General features: G+C 36.6%; 1 protein-coding gene across 1 annotated transcript in view; it reads left to right on the forward strand.

The window, feature by feature from the left end:
• The window catches only part of csmd3b (CUB and Sushi multiple domains 3b), a gene marked incomplete at its 5' end in the record, with an annotated part of 443,617 nt that overhangs the window by 329,684 nt on the left and 99,774 nt on the right, over positions 1–14,159 (forward strand). Inside the window, 2 exons of the mRNA XM_084423901.1 lie at positions 11,798–11,911; positions 12,403–12,498. Of these exons, the coding sequence (XP_084280027.1) occupies positions 11,798–11,911; positions 12,403–12,498 (210 nt within the window). The remainder of the gene's footprint in view (positions 1–11,797; positions 11,912–12,402; positions 12,499–14,159) is intronic.

Raw genomic sequence — 14,159 nt, forward strand, 5'->3', positions numbered from 1 at the left:
AAATTTGCACCCTATTGACTTCAATGGGGCAAGTAGTAAGCCTGCTTTTTAGCCTCTTAACATCCTTTAAGTGTCATTACAAGTGCACAGAAAATGTGAGTGATTCCTTCCGAGTGAACACGGGTGGATCTGACTGCAGTAGATGTTAGAGATATTAATAAAAATGAAGTTAATTCAGCCAGCGCTCATACCTTTGTTTACATCCTGTTTTCGGTGGAAGGCCATAGTAATCGATTGTCGAGTTCACGCGCATAGGTTTAGTACCTATGATCACGCGCGTGAACTCGACAATCGATTACTATGGCCTTCCACCGAAAACAGGATGTAAACAAAGGTATGAGCGCTGGCTGAATTAACTTCATTTTTATTAATATCTCTAACATCTACTGCAGTCAGATCCACTCATGTTCACTCGGAAGGAATCACTCACATTTTCTGTGCACTTGTAATGACACTTAAAGGATGTTAAGAGGCTAAAAAGCAGGCTTACTACTTGCCCCATTGAAGTCAATAGGGTGCAAATTTTTAAAATAGAATAACTCGGTGTAGGCAACACCGATTTTTGTCGTTGTTCTCTGTATTGACAGCACTCCAAATGTACAAAAAAATTAGCTCAATGTTAAAATTGACCGGAGTTCTCCTTTAAGAAATGTACCAAAAATAAATAAATAGTAGCCTTATAAAAATATTCATACACATACACTAGTGCATATAATTAAAATGATAAAACTCACACACCTTTACAACTGGTAGACATTCTGTATAGCCTACTTGAAGTTTTTTCTTCCTCACAATAGTAAGTTTAACAAAAAGTGCTCTCAATATAATACTGAACAATGTATCAACTGTTTTATGGTGTGTATCCCCTAAACATTGCATGTTTACTTAACACAACATAAATAATAATAATACAATATAATCTTTTGTGGGTTTATTTTTATAACCTACAGAGAACGTCATCATCAGAGGTTATTTATTTTAGCCAAATTCTAGTCATGTTTGCCGCACGTGTTCACAACCGTCAAACAAATATGTTTGAACGTTCCCTGCAGGTTATTTTGGAGTTTATGTTATATAAACTAATTACAACATTGCATATGATACCAATATGCTACATATATTATTCTAATGCTGAAATGTGTAATTTTTTTATAAATAAAGTATTTATGATCGGACACATTCGGTCTCTCTCGCGCACTGTCGAGCGCGTTCTCGGACACATTCGGTCTCTCTCGCGCACTGTCGAGCGCGTTCTCGGACACATTCGGTCTCTCTCGCGCACTGTCGAGCGCGTTCTCGGACACATTCGGTCTCTCTCGCGCAATGTCGAGCGCGTTCTCGGACACATTCGTCTGCCGCGCACTGTCAAACGCGTTCTCAGACACACTCGGTCTCTCTCGCGCACTGTCGAGCGCGCTCGCGGCATTCGCCTCGCTTGTCCAGTCCGGCGCCTCATAAACACTCACACACCAGAGAAAAAACTTTGCAGCTCCTATGGCTGAGAGAGAGCCTACTCGGATGAAAACCGCTTCAGTGAGCTCAACTATAGTAACGCCGCATTTTTATTGACAGTAACGGTAACGGCGTTGTAATGGAGGAAGCAGTAATTAGTTTGATTACTCGTTACTGAAAAAAATAACGCCGTTAGTAACGCCGTTTATTTATAACGCCGTTATTCCCATCACTGCTTTCTGAGAGCCTTTAAAGGCCTGTTTGAGGGTCAAGACTTGGTTTTAGGGATAATGTTATAATGAGGTTAAGGGTCGGTTTAGGGTCAGGGTTTGGGTTAGGCACTTAGTTGTGATGGGTAAGGTTAGGGTAAGCGGCTAGAGGTTGCATTGTGTCAATGAATGTCCTCATAAAGATAGATGTACAAGAGTGTGTGTGTGTGTGTCTGGATTCCTGCTCTCGCTCATTAACTGTATAGGCTAATCGTGCAGATAGTGGAACGATGATCCGAACATTCATTTTCATGGGAACCGCACTTGTCTGGTAAAGCAGTGTTTGCCTTTCTAAGAAAAGACATCTGAACAATGTCGCTATTTTGATGCAGGAATAACGCAACAATAGCTTTACACCTCACCCAGGGTTACTGTTGTTTAATTTAGTTTAATTTGTTTTATTTTCTATTTTTCCTTTTCATTTGGTTTAGTTTTTGTTAGTTTCAAATGTGTTGTCAAGTGTCTTTTTTATTATTTAAAAGTTTCATGCATGCGTATGTGTGTATACTGTATATCGATTGTTTGGTTTATTTTAACAAAAGCATCGGGAAAAACACACATGCTCACACACACACACACACACACACACACACACACACACACACACAAAATAAAACAAAACAAACTGGTTCGATAATACACTTACAGCACTGATGGTTGGGGTCATTTTAGACCCACTGACTTTCATTGAATAGAGAAAAACACTAAGATGTTATTCAAAATATCACCTTTTGTGTTCCACAGAAGAAGGAAAGATATGTTTTAGTTTTTTGTGTTTGTTTTATAGGTGAATTAATACCTCGGCATCGGTATAAATATTAAATAGAGTTGCTTTTAAGGTATTTTGCTGTTGCTTTTCTTTTCAGCACAACGGGGTGTTTCTATCAAGGGGAATTTTTATTTTGCTCTAACTGCAAGAACACTGCAGGAGTGGTATCCCAGCGTGCTTTGCAGATTATGCTAATGGGAGTAATTTGAAATCATGGCTCTCTCCACCTGAGTTGTCACGGGGAGAAGGAAAGGTGTGTTCCCTCCCCATTCACTTCTGTTTCTTTCAAAGACCAAATTGAATCGGTGATCAAGTCGAGCTCCAGAGATGGAGAGACAGGGAACCACAAAGCTATTTTTTATTTCTGAATTGTGTAAGTCATGAGAAAAGAGGGGAAAAAAGGTGTGAATTAATCACAGGCCTCATTTCCATAGCAGCCGGTAAGCATCTGTCAGAGTGTGTTAAGCGTACGAGGATGTATGGAAAAGGCCAATCTTCTGCAGTGGAGAAAGAATCTGTGAATTAAAGCCAAAGGCCTTTCTGAGAGCGAAACTATCTGCATATGAGTGATGCGTCATACTTATTCTCATAACATATGCCTTACATGAGTGCATGAAGACACTTTCTGTGAATAGGGAACAAAATAGAACTTAAATGTTTATTATTATGTTCATAGAAATGTTCAGTGAAAAGAGCATGTTGATTTAGAAAATTAAATTGTCAACATTTATAAAGTACATATAAAAAATATCTTTAAAAGAACAACAACAAAACATTTTATATGAATACAATACTATAATGATATAATATAATATACTAATTCAAATGTTTGGGAAGGGTAAGACTATTTAATGTTTGTTTGTTTTTTTAAATACAGTAAAAACATTAACATTGTGAAAATGTATGACCATTTAAAACTTTTTTAAATGTAGTTTATGTGATCAAAGCTGACTTTTCAGCTTCATCACTCCAGTGTTCAGTGTCACATGATCCTTCAGAAATCATTCTAACATGATTTGCTGCATTTCTGATTATTATCAGTGTTGAACGCAGTTGTGCTGCATGATATTCTTTGATGAAATGAAAGCATTTATTTGTGATAAAGGTTTTTTGTTGACCCCAGGCTTTGGAAAGGTTGTGCATCTAACAGTTTTCACAACACAAAATGGGATTTTTGCATCTAATGCTTTTAAAGTGAGCGATGGGACACGAAGTGTAGCCTATTACTGGAAAGTGCCAATACTATAAATAGAAATCTGCCCAATTAATTTTCCATTTGTGAGAGGACGGCTGGAGGAGTGTGTAAACCATCAGAGCTGTGAATATTGATTTGTGCGTTCTCTCTTTTAATCTTAATCAAAATACATACATATATGGGCGTTTCTTCAACTAGGGGCACTTTTAGGCTTGTGAAGTTGATTAAAAAAAACTTGTTCAAAAGTCACGTAACACAGTCTCATAAGTTTAAATAATTTGTCTAGTTTTAAGGTCTGTAAGAGAACAAACTTAGATTACAAGAGAAATTGTTAATATTTTACATTTTTTCCGACCTGCAATGAACAAATGTCATTTCCACCACATCTCTATATACAGCTGTTATTTAAAAACAGAATAACTTATGCCACTCAAGAATTGTCTAAGATCATTTTTGTAACTAGTTTTATCAGTTTTTCCACAATGTACAAAAATTATACATTTGTCAATGAGATAAATTAACTGCCCTAAGGACCAAATGGTGAACTGTACACCTGTCACACTCTGAAATTTAATTTTGGTTAGGGCAAGAGCTTATTAGAAAATAACTAACTTGAATTTTTATATTAAGTAGAGCATGATCTCGTAAATTGTGGATACATTTTTAATGTGTGATGAGAACTTTTTAAATGTTTTTAAAAAATGTGTGTGGTGATGGAAATGACAGGGTGGTGGTGGAAATGACAATGAATTAATGTGAATGTAGAGAAACAGTAATATTTAGAGAAATATTTATTTGAAAAATATATTTTGAAAACTCTTAAACTCATCACACTCAGTAAACTCAATTCACAACGTCAATCTACTCTTGCAATCCATATCAATTGTACTTTGTAATCATAAATGTCATTTCCACCACATGCTGTCATTTCCATCACAGAGGGCAGTGTGGTGGAAATGACATTTCTGTAGTTTTTTGTGAAAAAAGGGAAGATAGCTTCACTGATAGCTTTGAATTAATACTCAGCATTTCATGCATGCAAAATACTCTTATTTAACTTAAACATTTTTACTTTTTAAAAACACCCTTGAAGGTACAGCATGTTTCCACCACATGCTGTCATTTCCACCACAGAGGGCAGTGTGGTGGAAATGACATTTCTGTAGTTTTTTGTGAAAAAAATGGAAGATAGCTTCACTGATTAGCTTTGAATTAATACTCAGCATTTCATGCATGCAAAATACTCTTATTTAACTTAAAAAAAAAATACTTTTTAAAAACACCCTTGAAGGTACAGCATGTTTCCACCACATGCTGTCATTTCCACCACAGAGGGCAGTGTGGTGGAAATGACTGTGGTGGAAATGACATTTCTGTAGTTTTTTGTGAAAAAATGGAAGTTAGCTGCACTGATTAGCTTTGAATTAATACTTAGCATTTCATGTATGTAAAATACTCTTATTTAACTTAAAATTTTTAACTTTTTAAAAACACCCTTGAAGGTACAGCATGTTTGGAAATGACGTAGAATAAATATATTAACTGATCAAGCAATATTTACCTTGATTTTTCTTATTTGTTCTTGATGAAAATTTAAAATTGCCTCCATGTCCAACATGTGCTCTGATGTCTCTGAACATTCCCATAGAAACCACCTAAACAATCTTTCACACAAACTTTTTAAAGGGACATTACAGTGTTGTGGTGGAAATGACACCAATACTGTGCGACAGCTATATTTTGTATAAAAAGTAATATTGATGGTGGTCTCACATTAAATACTATAATGTATTTTAATTATTTTACTAGTGCTTAATTTAAGTATATTAATAGTTACCAGATAAGTCATACTTTTAAACTGTATTTTCATTGTTGAAGTTAAAAAGTCTGGGTGTGCGACAAGGAGAAAACAGTGATTTTGACACCTATAAGGAGGTTGAAAAGTATGAAGAAATCATAATAGAAAGGTAGTAAAAAGTTTTTAAGGAGGTTTTATTGTTAGTTTGAAAAAGAAAGAGGATTTTGTCCAAAATTGTATGTATTTTTAAAAATATGACCAAAGTACATAAAAGTGCCCATAGTCTAAGAATCACCCATATATACAGTATATATATATATATATATATTAGGGCTGTCAATCAATTAAAAATTTTAATCGATTAATCACATGATTGTCATGAGTTAACTCGTGATTAATCGCACATTTTTTTATTTGTTCTAAATGTACCTTAAATTAATACTTTTCAAGTTAGTAATACTCTAATCAACGTGGGCATGGATAAATATGGATGCTTTATGCAAATGTATGTTTATTATTGAAACCATAGTCAACATAGAGCATGAAGATGAGACATGTTTCAAAGGTCATAGATGTTTTTCAAAGAACTTGTTCATGTCTATTAGACACATGTAGAAAGAACAAATAAATACCAGGTTCCCATTACTTCTCTTTCTTTGCACTGAGCAATTAACACAAACATGTTTAGATTTTTGCATGACAGGGCAGCTCTTCTGAAAATGCTAAATGTACATTTATTATTAGGCTACATTATAGTTTGTCTCTCTCTGTGCCCATTTTGATGAAGCTAAATTCTCAATAAAACTGTTTTCATTGGTATATTTTACTGTTTCTGTTGTCAAACAACGGAATGAATATGAAATGGTGACTGAAACGCGACCCATTAAGACATAACCAGCTCTCCCTTCCAAGATGTTAATCTGCACAATAATCCTGATAATCGAGCCGTCGTCTGATGAAATCAAATACACATGAGATAAACACAATATCTGTTTTGCGATTTCGGCTATACTTGCATGTAAAATTAGAGCAGCAACATCATATCTGTGTTTAACTGAATTAAAGCGCTGCTCCTCTCTCCAGCGCGAGACGCAGAGAGAGAGCGAGAGAGAGAGAGGCGCGCGCGCGTGCTGGGAGAGCAGTAGGCCTACCGGCGGTACCGGTAGATTCTCAGAAACTAAATAAGGTTTGGGCGCTTTGTTGAAGGGAAAAAAATCGCTAAATGGGTCTGCAATGTCGCTAAGTTGGCAACACTGTGTATCTCCATTTCTCCAACTACAGTGTAGGTTTTGGGCCACGGGTCAAACAGAAAATACGCGCTGCGTTAATCGAGCGTTAAAAAAAATAGTGCCGTTAATATGATTTTGCGTTAACGCGTTAACTTTGACAGCCCTAATATATATATGTATATATATGTATTTTGATACATATATGTATCTCTGATGGAGAGAGCCATTTCTTTTATTTTGTTCCCTGTCATGTGTCACAGGGATGTACAGGGTGGGCCATTTATATGGATACACCATAATAACATGGGAATGGTTGGTGATATTAAAGTCCTGTTTGTGGCACATTAGTATATGTGAGGGGGCAAACTCCTCAAGATGGGTGGTGACCATCACATATACTAATGTGCCACAAACAGGACTTTAATATCACCAACCATTCCCATGTTATTACGGTGTATCCATATAAATGGCCCACCCTGTACAGATCTTTGCTTCAGTCCAAGCGCTGCTCATGTCATGCACACGTCCAGCTTCAATTGGCACTTCTCAAAAAAGGGCTACAGGGAAGCAAAAGGAAAGTGTAAGGAATGGCATCAAGAAGCTGAGGATGAGCTACAGTGTGTGTCAGGAATTGATCAACTCTGACTCGTGAACCAACCTTCTGTCGTCTGTAAATGTAGTCTGGATTTCCTTCCTCCTATATGCACATATGCACATATATCTCACTTAAGTATGTCATTTTGTACGGTCTGACATCTGAAACACATTAATAATACTTATTTTGAACTGCACTTTTACTAAAATGCACTTTAGTGCAACTGCGTAGCTCTCAAACACATTCTAATACACTTGACATGCATTTTATTATATATATACTTATTTTGAGTTCTGCCGTTTAAATGCTTTTTGATACATTTGACATTACATTTTGATGTTCCATGAATATTACATCAATACATTTAGTCTACATTTTGTTATGCATTTTAAGTCGAGTTTCTCTCAGCTTCACTTTACAAAAGCAGTCCCTGATGAGGACGTCACCCTGTCTTCATCTTTCAAACTTTCCCGGAGTGACCCCTGGTCTAATGTAATTATAATGGGTTGAGTATGATTACAACATGTACTACTTAAGCCTTGTGCATTATTAATAGGTGCGTAAAAGCATGCGTAAAGGGATCCGTCTTTTGTTGAGATTCACATTGTAAAATAAATGAATAAATAAACTGTATCATTTTTCCCCTTCCAAATTGATCTGTTTTCTCTCATTGCCCCATTTTGTTTGGTGCATGCGAGCGAAACCTTAGCGGCCGCGATTGTTTTCTGACATGAAGTGGTAATTGTCTTGGCATCGCTGAAGCCTTGGAGATGGGAAACTCAAGAATAATGGATTGAGGACCGCCACTATCTTCCCTTCTATTGTTCTTATCAAAGGCATAGGGGACACGTCTACTCCCTGCACGCAAGCTGGCAACAGACTTGATGAGGCATGATTCATTTTCCAGAGTTTGCAGCCACTTTCAATAACAGCCTGATTTCATAAGTGCCCACAATTCGCACTATAGCTAGGCTCCAGATGTCGAAGGCTGCGTACGTCCTACATAGGCCACTGTCATCTATCTATGGTTCACTCTGAACCACACCAAGCCGACGGTCAGCGGCCTGATAGTTGTTGAGTGTCGGCCAGCCCAGTTTTTGCAGTGTGTTCCACTCCTTCGGACCCCGTGCAGAACGCACATGTTAGCCGACAGTCGCATTTAGTCCCGTTGGTGTGTTCAACCACAGCTTTTTGGCAGAGACGATGCCAACGTGAGGCGACAATATGTTGAATCAGGTTTTGGGATGTCTGAGAAGTGACTTACTGTAATCTGGTGACTGTCGGCGTTGGTCGTTGCAGGGTGAATTGGCCTTTACAAGAAAATAATCTGAATAGGAATGCATGATATATCAGCCACCAAATCGGTATCGACCGATATATGTTCATTTTTAATGTTATCGTTATCGATCCCGATAAGAAAATTTGGCCGGTATCTTAAATAATGTATTATTTCCTTCAGCTGAGACACTTCAGATGCGCACTGTTCAACATGATGGCTTTGAATTGCTTGAAATATGATTGGAATCACTTCAAAAAAAGAAAATGCAGTTAAATGCAACATGTGCAGCGCAAGTCTGTCATATAGGCTACATAAAATTATGGTGAGAACATCATTATAATTGTGTGCTTGGGACATGGATTTAATGGTGAGACTTTGTTTTTGTTTTTTAAATCAGGCTCTCAAAAATTATATGCAAATTTGGATTTAGATTTATCGGCCAATGTATCGGTTATCAGCTTTCAAATGAAAATAATTATCAGTTATCGTGTCTGCCAAAATGTTCGTATCGGAGCATCCCTAGTTCTAAATAGAACTTTAAAGGGTTCCGTCTGGCACTTCATATATAGATCATTTTATGGATTTAGTTTTGATTAATTAATTTTGTTTTAATAAAAAAAAATTTGGAGTGTCTTTGAGGAAGTCATTCATAAATGACAGACTTAGAAGTGTAGTAATGTAATTTCAATTAGTTCAGTCTGTGATTCAGTGGAATCAAACCGGTGAAATGTCATTTGTTGTCCAGAACTTTGCAGCAGGTGCCGCCGCTTGCAATGCCAATAAAGCCAATCAGGTCCAGCTAATCAAGCTCTTTGTTTACCTCAAAAGACAAATAAATCATTTTTTCAAAATTGGTTTCTGCAAGAGTTTGATTACACGCTTGTATTGCCGAGCAGAGAGCTGTTTAATCACGCAGTGGCGATGCTGAGCACATGAAGCTCTCCATCGATCCTACAGTCCTGCTGAATCACTGGAATCTCTGCCAGATTTCAAAGACACGGTTAAGGATGTAGTCTGAGCCCTTCGAGCAGAAGAATCTGTCCATTTATATCATGACTTTACAGACCAGAGCTAATGTCATCCACTCCTGAGAACTGCATCTTGATGCTTGGCTTCTATATTTAAAGCCTTTTTTCAATTAATTTAACCATGCCAGCAAAAGAGAGATCCCAGTGAGGTCAGTAGAGTACAACTTTTTCCCTAAGTTTTGTTCGTCGTACAATGTTTTGTTTAATCTTCTCTAATCCTTAAGATATAGGGTAGGGATTTGATGCAATGCCGATGAGTAGCATACTAATGATTTTCTCCTAATGGTGGAAACATCAAAGCATTGGACACAGATGAGACTGTAACAAGACGAAACCAATGCACAGTGGCACTTATGATACAGGGAGATGTTTGATTTAAACATAAGCTCTCGCTGGTCTAAAATGCACAGATTCGTGCGTAATGTATTCGCATGTTCAAGTACTATAGCTGACTGTCACCTTGATGGAGTTCCTTGCCACTGTTGCCTTGGCTTTTGGCTTGCTTAGTTGGGGACATTTAATATTCAATAATATTATTGACCTGCCTTACTTAAGGTGGACTGTGACGCAATTTTCCTCTAGAAACAAACTTTGTTGTATTATTTTCATGTTATCACTGTGAAGCTGCTTGGTATCAATCTGTATTGTAAAAAGCGCTATATAAATAAAGGTGACTTGACTTGACTATAGTGGCTTCTAAATGGGAATCTAAATGTGTGTGAAGTAAATGAGTAATACAGGCAGAAAACCTTTCATGGCACATTTGCTGCTTGTAAGATTCAACAGTCGAGAGGTCACTTTGGTTAGTGTGCATTATGGTCGATAAATGGTTAATGTAAAAAATATATATATATATATTTTGACTTAATAAATGTCAAATAAAACAATAAATCACTTCAAATGCTACAAGTTAATCTAAAAAAAAAAATGCTAATTTTAGTAAAAAAAAATTGTTATAAAAAACATTGTTATGTTATTTTATTAAATATTTGTTTAATTGCATCTTTTTTTGAGAGAAGGTCTATATCACAGACACCATTACTGCTACTGATGTCTCCATGCAATTGATTTATTTTCTCAATTTTAGCCGTTAATAATAGCCATTCGGCATTACAGTATAATTAAAAGCTATCAATTTAATCATTTATTTAGCTTTTAAAAATATAACAACTTTTAATATAAAGGAACTTAACCCATTATAATAAATGTCACATTTACCTGCCCTTCAATATATCAGGGCTCAATTTTTTCTAGTGGCCGGTTCAGATTCTTCCTTGCTCTGTCACGTTATTGTTTTGGTTGTTTTTGGCCCATGTAACCTTGTAAACAGTGTTTTAAGATTTTCAGGTAGGTCTAACAGGATGTATACAGAAATTAAATAGTTATCAAACACTTCAGTCTTCACTGCATAAATTGTGAATTAAATATAAATTAATTTTGTTATTCAGCCAAGAGCAGTGGATGATTTTCTCTTTTTCTTTTGTTCTTTGATTAACCTTAAAGCAACACCAAAGATTATTTTGTACCTTAAAATAATGTTTCCAAAATCGTATCAGTGGTTCATCAAGTCGTAACAGGGTGAACGGCACTTCTGCATTCGCTTTGCGGCCCTATATCTGCTATATCCGCACTATGCAAGTTTGCCAGATCGGGTCGCGTTTCTGTAGTTCTAATGACACATAAGAAACTACAAATTTGACTTGCTTTACGGCAAGCGTTACAATAGTCATTATTTTGTTTTTCTTCGTTTCTGATGTCGCAATACAGCATACTTTCATAAAATCATGCAACATCGTTCATTCGTAAGCCGGTGCTGGATAAACAGCGAGCGTGTGTGCAACAGTAGACTGCGGGCGGCGAAATTATTTACGACAGCGGTAATGGACAATTCCGCTTCCAACCTGTAGGGGGACCGCAGAGAAAAAGTGCTTTGGTGTTGCTTTAATGACAGACATCACAACTGCAGGTTTATTAGGCTGCTGTCACTTTAAGACCTGCCGCACATGACACGCATAACATTTTCTCACAACTCACAATGTTTATTTAAGACTTCATTTAACTCATTTAAGACTGTGCTTGCAAGGATACTCGACATAATGGACATTTTGTTGGTCAGTAATCAAGAATGTATCAATGTTTTTTTGCACATTTTGACACTTTGCCTGTTTTTATCTCCCCCTCAGTTCTATTTGGACAGTTTGTCCTGTTCCAGACGTCACTGAATGATGTAGTGGACATTTACGATGGGCCAACGCAACAGTCCTCTCTGCTGTCTTCTCTCTCTGGGTCTCACTCAGGTAAAGCTCAAACAATCAATGCACTCCCTGTCCTCAAAACTGAATGCGTGGTCAATATGCATCATCATGGAAAATGTGCGATGTGATGTGATGCTGTTATTTTCTGTGCTTTTGGACGGCATTGAGTTGGACTGCACTGACTACACTCAGAACAACACTAAACAAATATGTGGTTAATAGAGGAAGATAGAAGAAGAAAAAAATAGCTGTCACTCTGGTGTGAATGTGACGAGGCGGAGTAAATTGTGTGTTTATCTCATAATTTGTGTTGGAGCGTCCTGTAGTAAATGGATCCGTCAGTGGCTTTTTACTCTGGAAGGTGGTTATTGTCATTTGATTGAACAGCCACATGGGAGTTCAGCATAAAAAGAGACATTTCCCCTCTGCAGATATACTTCTCTATCAGAAGTCTTTTGAAGCCTAAAGAAGCAAAAATGATACAGATCTCCGAAATGCAATTCTGAAATATATTTACTGTGTCTGTTTTCCAGGGGAGTCGTTGCCCTTGAGTACGGGAAATCAAATAACTATCAAGTTTACTACAGTTGGACCAGAAACTGCCAAAGGCTTTCATTTTGTTTACCAAGGTCAGTTTTCAGCTCTATCAAGACAAATATTTCTATTTATTGTATTTATACAACATTCAAGACTATTGAAAATATTTTTGTTGCTTCCTATAACACTAGTCAGTATTTGATATATACTTTTCAAAACATACAATCATAAACTTTAGTTGAATTTTTTAGAAATGTGCTTTTGTTATTTTTTAAATATCGCTATTTAGGTATAATTTATTTTCATTTCAGTTTTAGTTTTTATTTATTCCCGTTTAATCATTTTAGTGGTAGACATGCTACTTACCTCAGCAAATGTTTCAAATCTTTGTATGAAGGTTTAAATAGCTTCACATTGTTTTAATATCTTTAAAGATCCTTGAAATGTAAAGAACGGTTTGTTCTGAAGCATTTCTCCCACACGTCTTTATTTTGGTACTTTGCGAGTCAATCAAACGGACTCCTCGTCTAAGTGACTGAATGACCAGTTCAAAACCTAGTCTGTTCCTGATGAATCATTATATTCTCCACTTTTAGATTGAGGAGTATCGTTTGGCATTTCAGATGCCTGGTTTTATATCTCTGTTTGATTTGTGATTTAAATTGGCATTTAACAAGATATCTACAATGTAATCTACATATCTACAAGCGCAGGAAACCGGTAGAATCCAGAATTAGTTAGCAGGTCAAGACCTGACATTTTCAAGTTGTGTTTCTTCCACTTACTGTGTAAGATAGTTTCAAAAACAGCCTTTTTAAAAGAAATATGTGTAGATTGAATAAATGTCTTTCTCTTTCAGATACACATTTGTTTGTTTTTGATAAACAGTATTGCTGCCCTTTTCATTGGGGGTGTAACGGTACACAAAAAGTGATAGTTCGGTTTTGAGGTTTTTGAAGTTTGTTTTCGGTACGGCAGTGTTTTCGGCCAATTACAACATTGTGTTTCAGCAATATTGACAGCCTTTTTTTTAAAGACAGACATGGTTTGTTCAGTAAACCAGTGTTTGAACAACACTGGTATACTGAACAAACCATGTCTGTCTTTAAAAAAAGGCTGTCAATATTGCTGAAACACAATGTTGTAATTGAGGGAAGAGATTTGAAGGGCTTACAACTTTAATGCAAAAAGCAAAATATGTCGGTTAAAATAGGTTTGAATTATTGCGCTCCATGGCACTTGTCTTCTGCGAAGTTAAACGTAGACTAGTTTGCTGTCAAGATAATCGTTGGAATGGAAATACTTGCCTGAATTTTTAACATTCACAGGGTAAGGACACTCTAAAAAAAATGCTGGGTTGTTTCAACCCAACTTTGGGTCAAATATGGACAAACCCAATGGCTGGGTTACATTTTTTAATTAAATTTTTAACCCAACGTTTGGGTTTGTCCATATTTGTCCCCAAAATTGTGTTAAACCAACCCAGAATTTTTTGTAAGATGAGGAAAACGCATTAAACAACATGCATCTGACAGTAGGGCAAGCCATGTAGCCATGAGACCTTCATTATTTTTCAGATGTGTTTGCAACATCAACGTATATCAATATAAACCAAATCGTCCCATCCTAGAGGGAAACTCAGAGTTTGAAATTGTTACGCACACAAAGTTCAGCATGTGCAGTGATTAAAACAACTCTGTGCACCGAACCGAGCGTTTTGGTAGGAATACGTGTACCGTTACACCCCAATAGA

Source organism: Rutilus rutilus, assembly GCF_951802725.1.
Source record: "Rutilus rutilus genome assembly, chromosome: 11".
NCBI lineage: Eukaryota > Metazoa > Chordata > Actinopteri > Cypriniformes > Leuciscidae > Rutilus > Rutilus rutilus.